This window comes from Notolepis coatsorum (genome assembly GCF_963971535.1).
Source record: "Notolepis coatsorum genome assembly, chromosome: 4".
Lineage (NCBI taxonomy): Eukaryota > Metazoa > Chordata > Actinopteri > Aulopiformes > Paralepididae > Notolepis > Notolepis coatsorum.
This window is the reverse complement of record NC_140168.1, coordinates 143005313-143026223: the sequence shown is the minus strand read 5'-3', so window position 1 is coordinate 143026223 and position 20911 is coordinate 143005313. Positions and strand designations below refer to the sequence as shown.

Here is a 20911-nt window from a genome sequence, read left to right as displayed (position 1 = left end):
GTACAGGCTATTGCAGTGGATAAGCTACATAGATGTATTTGTGTATGTATACTAGTGCAGGCTATTGCAGTGGATAAGCTACATACATGTATTTGTGTATGTATAGTGCAGGCTATTGCAGTGGATAAGCTACATACATGTATTTGTGTATGTATAGTGCAGGCTATTGCAGTGGATAAGCTACATAGATGTATTTGTGTATGTATAGTGCAGACTATTGCAGTGGATAAGCTACATATATGTATTTGTGTATGTATAGTGCAGGCTATTGCAGTGGATAAGCTACATAGATGTATTTGTGTATGTATAGTGCAGGCTATTGCAGTGGATAAGCTACATAGATGTATTTGTGTATGTATAGTGCAGACTATTGCAGTGGATAAGCTACATATATGTATTTGTGTATGTATAGTGCAGGCTATTGCAGTGGATAAGCTACATAGATGTATTTGTGTATGTATAGTGCAGGCTATTGCAGTGGATAAGCTACATACATACATGTATTTGTGTATGTATAGTGCAGGCTATTGCAGTGGATAAGCTACATAGATGTATTTGTGTATGTATAGTACAGGCTATTGCAGTGGATAAGCTACATAGATGTATTTGTGTATGTATAGTGCAGGCTATTGCAGTGGATAAGCTACATAGATGTATTTGTGTATGTATAGTACAGGCTATTGCAGTGGATAAGGTACATAGATGTATTTGTGTATGTATAGTGCAGGATATTGCAGTGGATAAGCTACATACATACATGTATTTGTGTATGTATAGTGCAGGCTATTGCAGTGGATAAGCTACTAGGGGTGTAACGGTACACAAAATCCACGGTTCGGTACGTACCTCGGTTTTGAAGTCACGGTTCGGTATTTTTTCGGTACAGTGGGGGGGGGGGGGGGGGCGATACCAGTGCATACATTAAAAAAATAAAAATTAATTAAATTATATAAATTATACTTTTTTTTTTATACAGCTACTGTTTTATATATACTGTTTTTTAGTAATAACTAGAAAGTAATGGTATTTATTCAACAACAGGTGATTGATTATGATACTAATACAAATCTATACACCGAGTATGGGGCTGCAGCACTGCAGATATACCCTACTCCAACGATCCACACGGACATTACACGGTGTTGCACTCGTTACCAAGTGGCTCTGCAGATATACCCTACTCAGTCTAAAGGCTCCGTTGGAGAGGATCTGTTGTGATTTTTGCACAATAAATATTCAACATTCTCTTTTGAGACTCCGCCTCAGACTCTTATCATTTGGCACTAAAAGCTAAACATTGTCACCGATATGGCTGTCCGCAACATGTCATTAATTGTGTACGCGAGGTGGTTCAGTGACGACGCTAGCGTGAGCTAGGTTAGCTAGCATGGAGCTACCGGCAGATGGAAAGACTGTAACTTTACTGGTGAAAATGTGATTTACGTTGGAATACTCCTTTGCCAACTTGCTGTACTTTGCTTGCAGGTCTGCAGCCATTATTGCTGGATTATGAATAGTCCCAACTTTAGCCAAGGTAACGTTAAGCTAAAACTAGCTCTTCGGCTATGCTAACACCAGCAAGCGAACCCATCAGAGCTCCCAGTCACACTGCTCTGTTGGGAGGATGGCATTTAAGAAAGTATCTGCTGTTAAAATGACAAACAGCATTGCCACTTTAATTCACGGTCGGTTAAACACACGTTTGTTTTATAATGCTCACAGCAGACCGCAGTGTTGTTGATAAATTACGTGGGGCCGGGGGGATTTAAGTTCCGCAAAAAAAGGTTCCGCACCGTTGCAATCGTACGGTGCACAGCCCGTACTGTACCGGAGGACCACATTGACGCGGTACAGTACGTATCCGCGTACCGTTACACCCCTATAAGCTACATAGATGTATTTGTGTATGTATAGTACAGGCTATTGCAGTGGATAAGCTACATAGATGTATTTGTGTATGTATAGTACAGGCTATTGCAGTGGATAAGCTACATAGATGTATTTGTGTATGTATAGTACAGGCTATTGCAGTGGATAAGGTACATAGATGTATTTGTGTATGTATAGTACAGGCTATTGCAGTGGATAAGGTACATAGATGTATTTGTGTATGTATAGTACAGGCTATTGCAGTGGATAAGCTACATACCAAATATTTCCAAAATATGTAAAACATCCTACAAGACAATCATCACTCCTGTTCTCCACTCCTCCCCTCCAGACACCCCTCCCCACTCACCAGTCTCGGCAGTCTTGACGGCTGTGTCGATAAGCCCCTCCCTGCCTCCCATGGCGTGGAAGAAGAACTCAGTGGGCGTCAGGCCGGCCAGGTACGAGTTCTCCACGAAGCCTCTGCTCTCAGGGCCGTAATCATCCTTGATGAAGTGGGGCAGCGTGCGGTGCTTGAAGCCGAACGGGATCCGCTTACCCTCCACGTTCTGCTGTCCCACCACGGCAATAACCTGGAGGGGGGAGGAGGAGGGGCAGTGAGGGAAGGAGTATTGAGTGATGTGTACGGTCTATTTCGGTGAGTGTACTGTGAATGATAATACTGAATAATAAAGAGTACGTAATTTTTTTTTGCATTTTCCATTATTCATACAATCTTTTTACATGTTTTCCACATCATATGATACAAAAACAAAACTATACGTATTATTCATAGTCTTTTTATATGTTTTCTACATCATATCATTGTGATTCAAAACTAAAAGGGTAGGAAAACCAACCTGGAAAACAAATATATATATATATGAAATAATAATAAATAATAAAAAATAAAAATTCAAAACCCAAAAAAAACACAAGAAATAAACACCAAGAAAGTTACAGTCTAGCACATCCCTCACCCTGATCATATAATCAGTTGTTACATGTTACGGTTATCTATGGCCTATCTAATGTATAATTATAAAATGTACAGAGAGTATACGTCGGACCTAAGATATCCTGACTTTTATTTACCCATCTTTCTCAAATATGGACCCCGGGTCTTTTTGAACATATGTACACTATTATTAATTTTGTGTATAAGTTGCTCAAAAAAGGCTAATCTAGCAATCTCATCATTCCACTCTCTAAAGCTGATTTTCTTTGTTAGTTTCCAATGTCTCAATACTATCCTACATCCTGTTATGAGGGCCAGCCTTATCCAAGAGCATACATACAAGGATAGTTCAGTCTCCACCGGCAATATGCCCAATATACATAATGCAGGCCCTTTAATGAACCTCGTTTCCAATATGTAGTTGATATATTTAATAATAGCTGACCAGAAGTCCTGAACCATCTCACATTCATATAGGATGTGAACCAATGTACTAGGGCTGGGCGATATGGCCTAAATATGATATCACGATATTTTCTGACCTTTCGGCGATACACGATACACATCACGATGTTTTTCTTTTTTACCCCAAACAATTCATTATGAGGCTTACCAAGACAGTATTTGAGTTTGCAAGCTAACATTAAAGACAAAATAAAATACCCATGCATTTAGCATTTTTATATTAGATTTAGATTATTAGATTATATATTGCATACGAGATATTATATGATTTAGATATGAAATATGATGAATTGAAAATGGGGGACCCTGATGTAAACAAGACTAAAGTCTTTCTCTGGTCTGCATCCCCTTAACAATTGTATGTATTGAGCTGTACTGTACCCATTCTGCAATATGTTAAAGTTTTAAATCAATCAATCAATAAATAGCATTTTAGCATTTTTATGAAACTACTGTATATATGTATGTCTCTAAATGTTTTGATGAATTGAAAATGGAGGACCCTTATGTAAAAAAGCCGAAAGTCTTTTTCTGGTCTTCATCCTCCTGTACTGTATTGTACCCATTCTGCAACCTTTTAATACAGTTTTCATTCATTCATTCTGACGGAAACATAATCATTTTGATTGACAGTCGAGTCTGCCAATGACGTCACACCGCTTGCACCCGCCCTGCTGTTCTTAGCACCAATCGGCAAGCGTTATGACTTCCTGAATGTCCCGTGTGCTGAAGTGAACACTGAACATCAACAAAGCTACTAACGTTAGCTCCCCGCGGCCGTCGAGTAGGAGACCAGTGCTTCACAGGATGCTAAATGAGGCATAATGATTTTACTACAACGAATGTTATAATAAAAGCCTTTCCATACATCTGTCTGATTGAAAACTTTATTAACAGACCGCGGAATGGGCATATCTCAGCACAGGCTGAGATATGAACGAGTAACGTGTGGACAGATTGACGCGACACAATCCTCTTGGGCAAAACATCACGATATCCACGATACGTTGAAAAAGTGTATCGTTAATGAACTGTACCCGATATTTATATAATATCGTCATATCGCCCAGCCCTACAATGTACCTCTATTTTTATTACACCTCCAACATATCATCTCCCCTAAGACCCAGTCTTGACATCTTCGATGGAGTCCAGTAACTCCTATTCATTATCTTGAATCTAATTAAACGTGTCTGCATGTCTCGGGCTATAGAGTACCATGACTGTACTGTTGTTTTCCAGATCTCTCTAGGTATATGGGCATTCCACAATCCTTTTCCCATGTTATCCTGGCCCCCTCATAATTTGGGAGTTCGTGTTTTCTAAGCATGTCATAGAACCTAGACGTTCCCCCTGGGCGCTTCCCGTTAACTCTCCATAATTCCTAAATATCAGTGATAGGGGCAATATTTTTCTTCCTATTTGCTGTCGTAATACAGCTCCTTATTTGTAAAAATTTCCAGAAATCTGTCCTGGTTAAGTTATATTTAAACATTAACTGCTCAAAGGAACGTAGGTGTATACCATCAAACAAGTCTTCTACTAACATTACCCCTGCCTCCGCCCAGTCTTTCCATATTACAGACTTTTTACCCATTTTAAATGATTTATTATACCAAATTGAAGATCCTTTTGTATAGTAGGGGTCCATGCTACATATCTGGTGAGCCCTTTTCCAACTCTCTCTAGCAAATGTCAGTACTGGGTCTCTATGAGGAACTTCCCCTCTCGTCTGGGATAGGAAGGCTTGCACTGATAATGGTTCTACTAGCTCTTTCTCCATCGCTATCCAAGCAGGTGCCCGGATCTCAGACAGGTTAACCTTGGACAGTTGGCTTAGTGAAGAGGCATAATGGTACCAGTCTATTCGTGGGCATCCCAAACCCCCTTCCTCGACTGATGCATATAATTTTGTTTTGTTGAAAGAGGGTTTCTTACCTGCCCACAAGAAGCAGCTCAAGGCCCTATTAGGGGGAGGGAATTCCAAAGGCAACATGTATGTTACATAATTAATCTGGGGTACTACCATCATTTTTACAGTATTTATCTTTCCCATCAATGACAGATTCAGTTTTGACCAGTTCAATAGATTTTAATTTTTTTGGATACATGGTAATAAATTCACCTGCATTATCCTTCAATCCTGGAGTAATTGTGACACCCAAGTAGACCAAACCAGATGGGAGCCATTTAAATCTCCAATTCTTGCGGATATCAGGGGGGGCACAATCTAGAGTAGACAATGGCGTTGCCTCCGACTTATTCCAATTAATCTTGTAACCTGATATACGTGAAAAGGAGTCAATCACAGATAGAATCTCTGGTACCGCAGCCTCTGGATTGCTCGATAGCAATAGAATATCATCCGCATATAATAGCATCTCGTGTTCTTCTTGACCTGCCACGATGCCTTTTATGTTCACATTTCCCCTGATGTCCGCAGCTAAAGGCTCTAAGGCCAGTGCGAATATAAGAGGGGAAAGGGGACAACCCTGTCTGGTCACGCGTAGAAGCTTGAAAGGGGTGGATATGTTCCCATTGGTAAGGACTGATGCCCTTGGGCATTCATACAGTAGCTTTACCCATGTAATATACGAGCTACCAATCCCATAGGCTTAAGAGTCGCAAATAAATATTCCCATTCAATTCTATCGAATGCTTTCTCTGCGTCGAGAGAGAAAGCTACTACCGGTTCTGTGCTGTTCCTCGTTTGCCAAGCCAGATGTAAAAGCCTACGTAAATTATCTGCAGAAGTCCGTCCCTTAATGAATCCTACTTGATCTAGGTGGAAGGCATCCTTCTAATCTTGTCGCTAATATCTTAGCCAGGACCCGTGCATCCACATTAATTAAGGACACCGGCCTATAGCTTCCACAGAGCTGTGGGTCTTTGCCCTTCTTATGAATCAATGTAATAATTGCATCCTTCATACTTCCCGGTAGGCTTCCCCTCCGGAACGTATCTTCAAAGACAGTGAGGAGCTTTGGGGCTAACAGATCTGAGAATGCTTTATAGAAGTCTGTAGGAAATCCATCCCCTCCCGGAGATTTACCAGCATTCATGCCTCTAATCGCACTCTGAATTTCTTCTAAGGTAATACCCCCCTCTAGTTGCCCCTTTTCTGTTCCACGTATCCTGTGATGTATATAAACTCTGATAAAATGATTTGAAAGAGTCGTTGATTTCCTTGTTGTCTGTCATAATCCCTCCTCCAAGAGTATGTTACATTAAACGAAAACTAAGATAAAAGATAACTGAAAGGATCCGTCGCAACTTCGCCCTTCAACGAGCAACTCTTTGGAGGCAGATGGATGTTCTAAAAACAATGCTCTTCATTCATCCAATAATAATACATATGTTCTAAAAATAATGCTCTTTATTCATCCTATTATAATACATATGTTCTAAAAAAGAATGCTCTTTATTCATACAATTATAAATAAAGTAATTTTAGAAGCATTATTTTGAGAGCATCCATCGAATCCATGCCAAAGAGTTGCTGATAGATTCTCCCTTGATAAATCACAGCAACCAAAAATCTCTTGAACCCTAGAGTAAGACAAGAGGCAGTAGTCAAAGGCACTCTCGTTATCAAACAGATAATACATATTTTTATTAAAGTCTAGTTCATTGTAGAAAAAAAATAATAAAAAAACACATTTCGCCCATCGTCATCATGAGCGCTTTGCTGTCGTTTTTTTTATTTAATTCTACTAGTTTGAAAGTGGATTCGTGTCAACGACCAAACCCCGGTCTCCTTGGAAGCCTGCGCTGCCTACCTGCGAGATGTTAATCTTGGACCCCTTGGACCCGGCCACCACCATGGACTTGAAGTTGTTGTACTCAGACAGGGACTTCTGGGCGGAGGAACCAGTCTTGTCACGGGCGTCGTTCAGGATGCGATTCACCTGGTTCTCAAAGGTCTGCCTCAGCGTGTTACCAGGGGTGGGCTCCAGCTCATTGTTGTGGGCCTTCTCGATGACCTGTGGGACGCCGCAGACAGGCAAGGGTTAAACAGGAGGATTTTAACGGAAGTCGACTTCGGTTAAGTCTATGTTTTGCTTTGTTTTTTTCCGGTGGAATATAGGTTTGAAATGAGTCGTCCTGAATGTTACCAGCGACTTACTTCTATCACATCCTGTTTGGCTTTCTTGATGGTGTTCTGGATGTCGAGGTAGGTCTTGGCGTCAGCAATTGAGTCACCAATACCGATGGAATGACCTAGAGAAATGACGAGGGGGATTAAACAGGTTTCAACGTTTGATTTTTGTATACCACTTAAGAGCAACATTTAATACCAATTTCACAACCATACTAGCACAAAAAAAAACGACACAGCATGGAAGCTGCACTTGCACGCCAATTTTAATTCTTGCACGTTCCATTCCAGACTTGAATACAAAAACCTTTAATATATTTAATATTATTTGACCTCCCGACAGCCGGACTGCCCCCCTACCCAAAATGTAATACCGGTCCAAAAGAAATTTAAGACTTTTTAATACCTTTTAAGGCCTAAAATTGAGAATTATGAATTTTAATACCCAGCAGATACCCTGAATTACAAAACTAAAAAGTAGGTTTCAACTGTACAATGATATGACACCAAGAACTACCGTTTACTATTTCAAATTTAAAGGGGAACTATTTTACTATTTCTTTCACTATTTGGCACTTTTACACAATTCCTGTAAGTCTATGGAACACCTCTGTAATTTTTTTATTTCATTGTTTTGTATTTCTAATCAAGTCCTCAAAAACAGCATTTTTCTACCTCAAGATCTCGAGCCGTTTTGAGCCTGGGCTCCAACCACTGTGTGCAGCTCATCATGTACCTGATGCCACACAGCCACATTATCATGCAGCGGTGTCTCTCTGACATCACAAATCATCACATTTTCAGATGACTCAGTTCAGTGAGGGTGAATATTGTGAGAGGAGAATTGGAAGAATGCGCCAATATGAGAATTAGAGACATAGATCATATTAATATAAGTTCACATAGCTAGGAAACAATGCTAAACACTAAAAAAGGCCATTTATAAGATAGTTCCCCTTTAAAAGAGTCAATTGCTGTTATTGTCCTGTGATGTCTTGTTTATTATTATTGTTACTGTATTGTGTTGTCTTGTTTCTTTTTTTAATTTTTTTTTTTTTAATTTTTAATTTTACCAGTGGGCAATGGCCACTAGCTACATTTTTTGGTACACATCAGGTAACATAGAGTGAACAGAAGTTGGAGAGGAAAGAGGGGGGAAAGAGAGAAAGAGGGAAGGGGTGAAGGTGACAAAAAGAGAGGAGAGAAGAGGAAAACATAAAAGATAAAATAAAAGACAAACAAAAATAAGACTCAATAATAAAAACAAGGACAAAATAAAATTTAAATTAAGATAAAAATTAAAAAAGGGCGAGACATCACATAGGGTCAGACATAAGACAGAACATAAAACAATAATACAATATATCAGACAGGCTAGCGGCTGTTCCTGGGGTTGTCTTGTTTCATGTACCGGTATAAAAAAAAAATTAAAAAAAAAGGATTTGATCCAAAAAAAACAATCAACAGAGGCCAGGCTCCAGCCCTCCTCTCTCCCTCCCTCCTCCAGTGCTCCTCTCCAGCCCTCTACTCTCTGCTTTCTCTCCAGCCCTCTACTCCCTCCAGTCCTCCTCTCTCTCTCTCCCTCCTCTAGTGCTCCTCTCCAGCCCTCTACTCCCTCCTTCCTCTCCAGTCCTCTCTCTCTCTCCCTCCCTCCTCTAGTGCTCCTCCTAGCCCTCTACTCCCTCCCTTCCTCTCCAGTCCTCCTCTCCCTCCCTCCAGTCCTCCTCTCCTTCTCCTCTCCCTCCCTCCGGTCCTCCTCTCCAGCCCCTCCTCTCCAGCCCATCCACCCCCCACCCTCGTGGTTCCTTACCCTCAGTCTCAGTCCAGTGGTTGATGACCGTCTGGATGTTGGAGTAGAAGAGCCTGGTGATGTCGTGGCCCATCTCCAGGTAGGAGATGTGGACCAGGGAGCCGGCGGACGTCCCCAGAGACTTCTTACACAAGATGCCCATGATCAGCTCGCCGTTCTCCACGATCACCTGCGGGGCAAAGAGTCCAAGGATATGAAGACTTTTGGTCCATTAAGTAGTGTAACGTCTAAAGTTCCTGCACTGCATTTCTGAACGGGTAGCGCACAGCACTCGCACCGCAGGCAAGGTGGTTCAGTTCTCGTTTATGTACTAGAAATGTAGGTATTCATAGTAACTGTTTTGGCCAGATTATTCATTGGAGGCAGACAGCCTTCGATTAAGGATATAGTTTACCGACAGAATGACATGATGCAACATGGAGACCCAGGTTACAGCAATGGGCCCTGTAGCCTAGATCTCTGTAGAATGGCGAGCTAGCAGAGTATTTACACAGGAGAGTAGGCTAAACAAGTAGAGCATTGACATAATATATTATGTAATATAATAATAATATTATAGATAAAATGCACAGAGATATCTGCAATTATAGATATGATGTATAGAGATATCTAGATAATGAGAAGGCTGTGTGTGCATATGTGTGTACAAGTTGATGGTTGTGTGTAGATGGAGAGAGAGTGAGAGGTAGTGTGTTGGTAAATGTCCCCGTCGGGTGCTTTAGATAAAGGTGCGCACCAAATGACATAGGGGGCTTTCTCACTCAACATCGGGGTCGAATCAGCTCCGTGCCGTCCTCATTCCTCATTCCGTGCATTCGAACAAGAAAGTATAGTAGACAGCAGTATATTATCCCATCGCTCGTGGCAATTATATTGCATGTCATTGATCTACTGGTCGACCACGGCCGACTGGTTGGGCACCACTGGTCTAATAGAAATAAATGCATTAGAACAATGTATAGACATGTATAGTTCATTCCTCATTCCGTGCATTCGAACAAGAAAGTATAGTAGACAGCAGTATATTATCCCATCGCTCGTGGCAATTATATTGCATGTCATTGATCTACTGGTCGACCACGGCCGACTGGTTGGGCACCACTGGTCTAATAGAAATAAATGCATTAGAACAATGTATAGACAATGACATAGCAATGGCAAACAAAATTGCCAGGCCTAATGCGAGCCAGGGAAGTGTTGCGCTTTGTGCTTTGTAACGTGGCTTCATGTTTTCATCCACTGAGCTGTGAGGCTCCACATGCGACGTTGTGTGTGTCACGCCCCCCGCTCCCACTAGTGCGCACCCGAGACCACCTATTTCACCGGCCCAGGTTCAGCGCCCCCAGGGACGAATCAGCGGGGGGCGGGGACGGGGGACAGCGTTCTCACTCAGACAGACACACCCTTTTCTGATGCGAGCCGGGTCTGATTCAACCCTGAACGGTGAGTGAGAAAGGGCCCATAGATACATGTTCTGTACTTATTTGCGTTTCATTACACGTATATGTACATGCTTACCAACTGTTTCGCCTGTTTTATAGCAACACTACTATCACCGACATCTAAGAAGGGAGATCCCCCCCCCCCCACTTGAAAGGCACGTATTTTTTTTCTTTTATTTTTTAATCCTCTCTTTCTCAGATTTTTCTGTTTTTCTCCCCGTCCCAATTTAGTCGTTTGTGCCAATTCCCCCCCCTCCCCTACCTGTTTGTTGTGCGCATGTTCTCCTACTGGTCGGTACAAGGGAACCCTGAAGTCATCCGCACGCTTCCTCCGACACACACTCGATTGGTGCACACGCGACCGGGGAGGCGGACGCTAGAGCGAGTTACACACAACACAGCAGTCTCCAAGCGTCTCGCTGCTTCGGTGTTAACATCGTCAAGAAGCTAAGAAATTCCCCAATAAGCCCTCAATTCAGAGCAGAGCTCTCTTCTCACCTGGCAGCGAGGACTCATTGGTGAAGTGTAACGCGTGGGAGGTCACGCTGCCCCCACCATTTCCTGCCTTTCGCTGAGCAGGCGCCCAGACCTGTCCACAACGCCAGATTACCACCCACGACTTGCCCTCACCCTAACCCAGCCAAACAAGTTAGTATGACGATCAGCCCAAGCCTCAAGCAATGCTGACTCCGGGAGTCGAGACCGCAGCCTCTTGCATTGGTGACGAGCGCAATCTCCGCTACGCCACCCGACCGTCTTTGAACAGCACTTCTAAGGTTTCTCCCCTCCACATTGGCTGTGCTGCTTTTTTCCTATTGCTAGGTTTTTAGTGAGTTTTTCCTTACCTTCGTGTGAAGTACGTCTGGGAGTGTTGCATTTATTTATTTGACATTTTATTTTGGATTTCCTTGTGTTTTTGTTTTGTTCTTGATTTATTGTGATGTTTCTTCTTGACTTGTGTAAAGAAGACGTGTCCGGCCCATGGGGACATTAATGTGTGTTGTCGGGCCTTACAAATACATTTGATTTGATACGTTGAGCACACTAATCCTCAGTTAAGTGGGTGAACGAAGGGATGACTTTCCGCCTCGTTATCCAGTACAGTCTGTACAAACCACACGAGTAGGAAGCCTAGCGGCACCGAGCCGGTCTGTGGTACCTTGGTGTCCCCGGGGGAGATGTGCTTGTACGGCCCGCTGTCCTCCTCGTCCGGGTGGGTGCTGTGGGTGCGGATGACGTTGATGTGGCCCGGGATGATGAGGCTGAAGATCTGCTTGCCCGTCCAAAAGGGGCGGGGCTTCAGGATGGCCGGCTGGGGCATCTTCCCGTCCCACGTGGACAGGAACATCAGCAGGTTCATCACCTCGCCCTGTGGGGGGGGACATGCGTTTACTTTCAAACCTTTATTTAAAATTACAGCGACGACGAGCGACAACAAGACATACGTTTATCATCAATTTCATACATATATAGGCATAATAAATAAGAATAAACAATAGTCAGCTAAGATTGGTTGAGTTACGACACAGTGGTCGGAGATCATACTTTTAAATGCAGCGAGAGAAGGAAGAGCATTCAGCCAGTCGGAGGACATTCCAGGTGGCCTCTATTAGAGCCATATGAAATCCGCGTTCACGGAATCGCGGACGGAATTGCGGAATTAACCAATAAAAATGGAATCAACTGCAAAACGTGGAATATTGCAGAATTTGGCCTAATCTGGACTGAAATTCCGTTTTGACGATTGGTGCACACGCGACCGGGGAGGCGGACGCTAGAGCGAGTTACACACAACACAGCAGTCTCCAAGCGTCTCGCTGTTTCGGTGTTAACATCGTCAAGAAGCTAAGAAATTCCCCAATAAGCCCTCAATTCAGAGCAGAGCAGTATCCTAATGACTTTTATGACTCCGGTGATAAGGTGTTTTGCAAATTCTGTCAACGTTCCTTGGACTGGAGCCACAAAAAAACTTGCGACACTATTGTGATTAAATAGCTATAACGTTAGGACATGATAGCTTCTTGCTAAATCTAGTGCACCCATCCATTTGTTTAATGCAAACGATTGTCATTATACACTGTCCTTTATAATCTAAATAAACTTAAATAACTATGAAACGTTACAGTACATAGGACTATAGATGGAAATGATAGCTTCTTGCTAAATCTGGTGCACTCATCCATTTGTTTAATGCAAACGATTGTCATTATACACTGTCCTTTATAATCGAAATAAACTAAACTAAAGGTGCCTAAATTATGCATTACTATATTTCATCACAGCTCGGCTACTGACATTGTCATTGTGATAATGGCAGTAGTAGCTAGCTGTATCTATTGTTTACACTTGAAATGTGTATTTTTATTTTGTCACAATATTATTTGAAAAGTATTGTGTAAAATTGAACTGTATTTCTGAGTTGCAGCACTTAAAAACATTAAATGGACTGTTATATCATATTCAATTGTGGACATTTATTCATTCCCACTTATTAGACACTATTTCTGATCGTAAAATGAGCATAAAAAGCAAAATACAGAATTCTGAAATATTAAAACGGAAAAAACAGAATTTGGGAAAAAATAAAATGGAATTTGGAAAATAATAAAACGGATTTCATATGGCTGTAGCCTCTATACTTCCCGCAAGCAAGTTGTCCTTTTGCGCGATGTGATTGGCCACTGACGTTTCTGGTCATGTGACATGTGCACCCAATCGTGTGACGGCGAGTTCTTTGGACGGTTAAGCTTAGGCGCTCTTTCGAAGTTGGTTAAGGTTAGAGTTTGTCTTAGAGCATGGCAATAGAACGCCAGCCCTGATTCCAAACTCTAACCTTAACCAACTGCGAAAGAGTCGCCTAAGCTTAACCAGTGATAAACTAGGCGTTAGGTCGTTTGCAGGCTGTTCGGAAATGGGCTAAGACACTGCTCGTCATGCGATTGGCGCACATGTCACATGACCGGAAACGTCAGTGGCCAATCAGAGCAACGCGGAAGGACAACTTGCTTGTGGGAAGTATAGACGCTTCCAGGTGTTGGAAGCATCAAACGGAAAAAGGCTGTTTTTCCTAGTTCAGAGCAAACTGGAGGAACCCGAAGAACCCACCAGCCATTTGAACGTGTAGAATAGGTTCAAAGATTCCATTCCAAGAGTCTTGTGATGTAAGACGGAAGTTTACAATAAGGACTTTAAAAATAAACAAATACCAATGATAGTTGTGCCTTTCAACCAGAGAAGGCCACCCAACCTTTTCATAAAGGACACAGTGGTGGGTATCATGTCCGTCACCAGTAATACATCCGAGGGCAGAATGATGGACCGAGTCGAGCGGTGTAAGAGTTGAAGCTGCAGCATGTCTATAAATCACATCACCATAGTCCATGATTGATAAGAAAACAGCTTCAACAATCCCCTAGTCTATATTAATCACTGGAAAGCTGGATTTATTTCTGTACAGGACGCCAATTTTCTGCCACAGCTTGGAAGCGAGAAAATCCACATGGAACTTAAATGAAAATGTCTCATCGAGCCACACAGATGGACAGGAGGAAGGGCAACAGGGCTGAGTGGTGGTGATGTGTGTGTCTGTCTAAGCCACAGAGATGGACAGGAGGAAAAGGAACAGGGCTGAGTGGTGGTTATGCGTGTTTCCGTCGCTTTGGATAAAAGCGTCAGCTAAATGACTAAATGTAAATGTAAATGTATGCAGTTGGTTGGTTTAGAAAGAAGGAAATCAATCGTGTATTGTCGCAGATGGCAAATCAACAACAGTCAACCCATCTCAAGCCGCGCCCTCTTTTCCACCATCCTCCCAATCACAACCGTCGCGTCACACAGACAAACGTACCCTATCTAAGAAGACGTCCCTTTTGGTGATGCAGTTGGTTGGTTTAGAAAGAAGGAAATCAATCGTGTATTGTCGCAGATGGCAAATCAACAACAGTCAACCCATCTCAAGCCGCGCCCTCTTTTCCACCATCCTCCCAATCACAACCGTCGCGTCACACAGACAAACGTACCCTATCTAAGAAGACGTCCCTTTTGGTGAACTTGCGCACGGCGGTGAGGGTGTCCTGCACGATACCCATGACGGGCCTGTTGGACTGGGGCGTGACAATCATACGGGGCACCATGGCCAGCTCCTGGATCTCCGCTCTCGTCTCCAGGGACTGGGGCAGGTGGAGGTTCATCTCGTCCCCGTCAAAGTCGGCGTTGTATGGGGTGGTCACACTGGAAGAGAGGAGAGGAAGGCATGGGTGTTATTATAGATAGACGTAATAATTATACATCTGTTCTTGTGTGTCTGACTCGTACCACCTAAAGGTGCTCCCATAGTCAAGCGGACCGTACACGGAGCGGACCCAAAGCGGACTCAAAAGCAGACCCAAAGCGGACTCCAAGTACGAAGCTCCAATTTTCTAATGCGCGGATGTCCGCGCCGCTCACTTGGTGTCACACAAAACGCTGCTCTGCGTTTTGGTTGACATCGACCTGCATTTAATGTGACACCGATCTGCATTTTACTCTGACCACTCGCTTTTTCACTCTCAAAAGAAAATGGCTTTCTAAATGAAGTGTGTAAAACTGCCAGTTTTATTATCGAAATATTGGAAACGGAGATAACATGACATGACAGAAGTTGAACAGCGTGGGAAAAATTGTGTAAACTGGCGCGAGACATGTAGACGCGGACGTACGCTCGACTATGAAAGCTCAAAGAGTCCATGCGGACCTCGCAGAGTCCAGTCCGCTCGACCATGGGAGCACCTTAAACCTGCACAGACTAGGGCGGCTAGGTGGTGCAGTGGGCAAGGCGCTCACCACCAATGCAGGAGACGCTGGGTTCGAGCCCAGCTCTCCGCATTGCTATCAGCTTGGCTGGTCGTTATTAGGGGGTGGGAAGCTGATGGGTGGGGATCGGACGTTGTGGACAGCGACTCCTACAGGTCGGTTGGTGTGCCTGCGCATCAGAATCAGGAAGACCCCCCGACGCTGAGAGCTCGCGCTGTGCAGGTGAAAAGATGCGACTGCTGCTTCCTCGAGTACCGGAGGGGACACGTGATGCAAGGCTTAGTCCACATTGCAGCCGGCTTGTGGGAGGCATGGCCTAACAACGTTCGAGACAGGGGAGGGTAGAATTGGACGATACGAAATTGGGATGAGAGAAAAATTGAAAAAATGGGAGAAAAGGTAGATAATAAAAAAAAACTGCAGACTACAGCGTATGACGTATATCATGTCAGTTAGGGTACCTTGTGTATACGGTTTACTTTTACTCAATAGTATATATATATTCAGATTTAAATTCTTTATTGCCTATATTAATTGTAACCTATAATATAATTCATCTTTTTAAAAGAGGTCAAATGTTGGAGGTCTTTGTTTGTTCCAGTTGAGCAGGACACATTTTTATTTAAATGTTTTAAGCTATATATGATATTATCCCAGTTCTCGCTCATATTTTTATATTCAGATAAAATTGTATTGCCTATATTTATGTCTTTCTACCATTACCTTGAACATAACTAGGGATGGGTATCGTTAGGATTTTATCGATACTACTACTCTTATCGATACTGCTTAACGGTTCGGTACTTTATCGATACTCTTATCGGTTCTTTTTGGTTCTTTTTTTGCAAGAAAAAAAGACAATTAATTAAGAACAGAATCAACATTGCTTTATTATTTATAAATACAACTTTATAAATAAGTATTATAAATAAATATAATTTCTTCAGCAACAGCAGCAGCAATGTTCTTTTATATAACTTTATAAATAAATATAATAAATGAATATAATTTCTTCAGCAACAGCAGCAACAATGTTTTAAATGTGTCTGACTCTGAATTATAGACTTTTTATAATAAACAACAAATGCAAAAGGCTAACAGAACTGTGACACTCGTTCACCCTATCCTCTGTCATCCTTCCTCTAGCTGCTAGGGTGAAAGGACTTTGGGTGGTGGAGGGAGGTAGAGGGAAGATGTGTGGTGGCCCTGGGCTCACTGGCCTGGGACACATTGGTGGCTGACGCCTCAGCTTGACGATCTATAAAAAGTTTAGATTGTAGTATTTGTAGCTAAACAATTATTTTGTTTATTAGCCTATTTGTAATAATTCGTTATTAGCCTAGGAAACTCCGTATCTTGGCTTACCGGCGGCAGTGGACGTGGATGCAGATGGAACACTGCGCGCAAGGCAGTCGAATACGCGCATTTCTGCACACTAATATCATGTTTTGCCAACAGATGTTTTGATAAATTGCTCGTATTGCCACCCTTACTGGCAAATGTTTTGTTGCACTTGTGGCAACGTGCGTTGTATATCCATACTTTCTTTAGAACGCTTCGCTCTATCCGCCATCACGAGTCACAGTGCATGCAGACTCAGAGCTGTCTGTGTCTGTGTGCAGTGCGCTTCAGCACGGAGAACTTTCATTAAGGAGTACCCGTATGTAGCACTACTAGCGAGCGACTCGCGAGGAGTGTGTGTAATAATGACTCGCTGTGGCTCGCTTCTCGTGCAGAGACAGAGAGGATAGATCGTTTGCAACTTTTAAATAATAATAATAATAATAATAATAATAATAATAATAATAATAATTTCTCTAGAGTATCGATAGCAGTACCGAGGACGTCGGAGCTTATAAATACTCCGGTATTTTCTAATATAGTACCGGTTCCCGTTTAAAACCGGGGTCCGGGGGGCATCCCTAAACATAACTGTACCTCCCATCCCCCCTCCTGCTATGAAGCCCAAATTTCTCCAAGGGGATCTTATCATATAGGTGGAATATCTTATCTTATGGGTGGAATACTTTTACATTGTTTTGATTAATTTCCACAAGCTTTTAAAAAGGGAAAGTAGCGACTGCTCCTTGACCTTGGCTAACATTTCATGAAAGTCCAACTCTTGACACACTGGTACGTCGACTGGAAGCGCCAATTTTATATTTAACATCTTACCGGTTTAAAGGGGAACACCACTCAAAAATAAAATGTATACGTTATTTCCATGGACCGAAGTTCAGTCAATATATGGGAACATGAGCTACTCTCTCCCAAAGCCAGAAACCAGAGAAGTAATGGTGGAACAGACTTCCCACCAGTCAGGACAGCTGAAACCAACTTGACTGGAACCAGGGTTTCCGTTGTCCGATAATTACCGTTTTTTTACCGGGAAAATCTGTTGAAGTCCGCCATATTTAAATCTCTCCGGTCATAATGTCCTGTGAAAAGAATTCCCTCTAAGCACAACGGTCTTCATTAGATAAACCAATAGATACAAACATTGTGTATGACAAAATAAATATGGGCTGTTTTAAATTGTGTGAATAGTTGTTGTGAGTACTCGCACTATGTTTCAATATAATCCGTTTTACCATTCATTCATTATAAACACAGACGTAAGGTGTCCACCGCGCTCAGAACGTCAAATTCTATCAACACTTTTTTTTTAAAGCTCCGGCCAAAATGCGTGGTGACGTGTTGACCAATTTCGGAGGGGGATCCCAATGATACATCAATAAAAACGTACCGTCAGTTCATGTCCAAGGGATTATGTTCATGCGCACAGCAAGTATCACCAGTTCCTGGCATTTTTAACCAGTGGAGAAAGGTAAGAGAGATTTCCCTATCGTTTTTCTTATATGAATTATTCAACCTACGTTAATAAAACATACCTGGTGATCAACTACAGTTTGCTGTGAACATTATGATATGTGTGTAGTGTTCTGATACGAGTATTGGTGAAGCGATGTCGAGATTAATTTGGGGTGTGACAGCTGCTGCAGCGCGACCTGTGGTTTGCTGATCAGAATGGTGGGCAGGAGCTGCAGCTGGATTAGCGTATCGCTTCGTTGGGAGGCGGAGATAGTCATTGGATTCGGCAAATCACGCAACATTTAGTATTCAGTGAACCCCACGCGATAATGTTGCCGTCTCTCTCTCTCTAGTCAGTAGTGCCAAATTTCTCAGTTCAGCTTGATATAATTAATACAAATGTCCAATATAACGGAATTCGTTAGCTCATAAAAATGTGATTATAACAGACTGCTGTTTAATGTCGGGCCGACTGCCCACAGACGGAAGTCAGCAGCAGCATGCGAGTCTATCGACGGGACTTATTTTATTTGGAATATAATGTATACGCAAAAGTAGCCTAGTTTTACGTTAAAATATTATAAATCTACATGCCTTGAGGATGTCATTCTTTATATAGCCTGCCTGTTTTTAAGCTCAATAAACTCTGACCGGAATTTCTCCCATTTGTCCAGGAGATTGAAATCTTGCAGGACACGGAGACCGGCACCAATATTTTCTAACGGAAACCCTGACTGGAACACAACAATATGACCGACTCTAGTTTGGATTTGGTAGAGTTGTTCATTTTCATAATATTATTTTAAATAGTCTTAGATCAATAAGAGGAATAATGCATGTATTCTGAAAGTGGCTGTAGTTCCTCTTTAACACTTCCGTCTGCTCTCTGTTGTTAACCAACTTGACTGGAACACAACAATATGACTGGAGCACATGCTTAACACTTTCAGTGCCACCAGGGGGCGCACAACTTAGTGCTTGAATGCCACCATCGGCGCCAATGTTAACGTTAATATCGCCTAATCTATGTTTTAAATTATGGCTATGTGTCTAATCTGCCCATCGCATTATCAAAGACTATTTTCCAGTCAGTGCTGTCAAGGCAGATTGTTTTTTTATCGCGTCGTTTCCGTTTCAGAGCAGTTAGAAAAGCCCCCGTTTTGATATAAAAAACAGCTCATTCTGGAGCATTCTATGAAAATCGTCTTTTAGTGGAATATTCCACAACGTTGATATTCGTCTGCCTTTTTATGAATCGTTTTCAAATAAACGCTAGATGATCAATATTATACGTGCACGCCAGCACATTACGGCCGCGCACGGATAATCGCCTCGTTGATTTCCTCTCGGACTTTTACAGTGAAACCGAAAGAAGACATTTCACAAAACAGCCTATATCTTCATCAAACTTACTCTGATTATCCTAACACTGATAACATAGAGTCCTTACCTGACATCAGATGGTATCCAACTGGTATATTTCAATTCCTGATCACCATTCGAAAAAATCGATACGTGTATGGATCCAACGCGATACTGTAGAACTCCATGATCAGCGGGGATCTGAGGTTCCAGAATGAACTGTGGTAACCCCGGCTGGATCAGTGGACTGGAAAATGTGGAGTACCGGATTTTTTTCCCCATTCATTTTCATTGAGTCCATTCCAAAATCACTTATGTCATCTGGGAGACAGGGGGCGCTTTTTTCCACAGTGATCGCCGGCGCCGCTCGGCTATACTCGGGTAGGCTCGGGTGATGCAATAATTTTTCAGATCACTAAAAAAAAAAAAAAAAAAAAAAAAATCAGAGAAATCTCGTGAGTGGCTTTCAACCACCTATAAAAAAACACGAGAAATCTCGTGAGTGGCACGGAAAGAGTTAATATCGCCTAATCTATGTTTTAAATTATGGCTGTGTGTCTAATCTGCCCGTCCTGATCACCATTCGAAAAAATCGATACGTGTATGGATCCAACGTGTATACAGTAGAACTCATGATCAGCGGGGCTCAGAGGATCCAGAATGAACTCTGGTAACCCCGGCTGCATCAGTGGACTGGAAAATGTGGACTGGAATATTTTTTCCCCCCATCCATTTTCATTGAGTCCATTCCATTTACCATTTACCATCTGGGAGACGATAGGGGGCGCTTTTTTCACATCTGATCGCCGGCGGCCCTTGGGTAGGCTAGGGTAGGCTTGCCGCGTGATGCAATATGATTTCAGATCGCTAAAAAAGAAAAAAAAATCCGAGAGTGGCTTTCAACGTAACTATCGTAAACCCGAGATTAGCCGTGAGTGGCAGTCAAAGTGTTAAAGTGCAATGTCACGTGACAGCGAAGATTAGCCAATAATTAGGATGTTGACATACTAGATGACCCCAGTTGCTGTAGCTTCTAAAAGTGCTCACGGCTATGAAACTGTCACATTTTAAAGCGTGGTTAAAAGTGAAACCGGTTAAATCTCCACATGGATACCACTCTCACATCCCCAAATGACTGAGTGACCGGTTAGACCTTTTAGCCTCTCAATTTTCCCAGACTGGAGATTCTTTTTCCAGCGATGTAGGCCTAACCAATCAATCAATCACTGAGCTGAATCTGGCAGCACCTAATCTTTTTAGATCAATTCTAAACAATAGCCTCAGACATTAAACGTATGGTCTCC

General features: G+C 42.4%; 1 protein-coding gene across 1 annotated transcript in view; it reads right to left on the bottom strand.

Moving 5' to 3' along the window:
* The window catches only part of polr2a (RNA polymerase II subunit A), an 87311-nt gene that overhangs the window by 50091 nt on the left and 16309 nt on the right, over positions 1-20911 (bottom strand). The window contains exons 10-15 of the mRNA XM_084312994.1: positions 14663-14873; positions 11803-12012; positions 9202-9370; positions 7419-7513; positions 7072-7275; positions 2240-2462 (exon numbers count right to left, since the gene is read on the bottom strand). Coding sequence (XP_084169120.1) covers positions 2240-2462; positions 7072-7275; positions 7419-7513; positions 9202-9370; positions 11803-12012; positions 14663-14873 — 1112 coding nt within the window. The remainder of the gene's footprint in view (positions 1-2239; positions 2463-7071; positions 7276-7418; positions 7514-9201; positions 9371-11802; positions 12013-14662; positions 14874-20911) is intronic.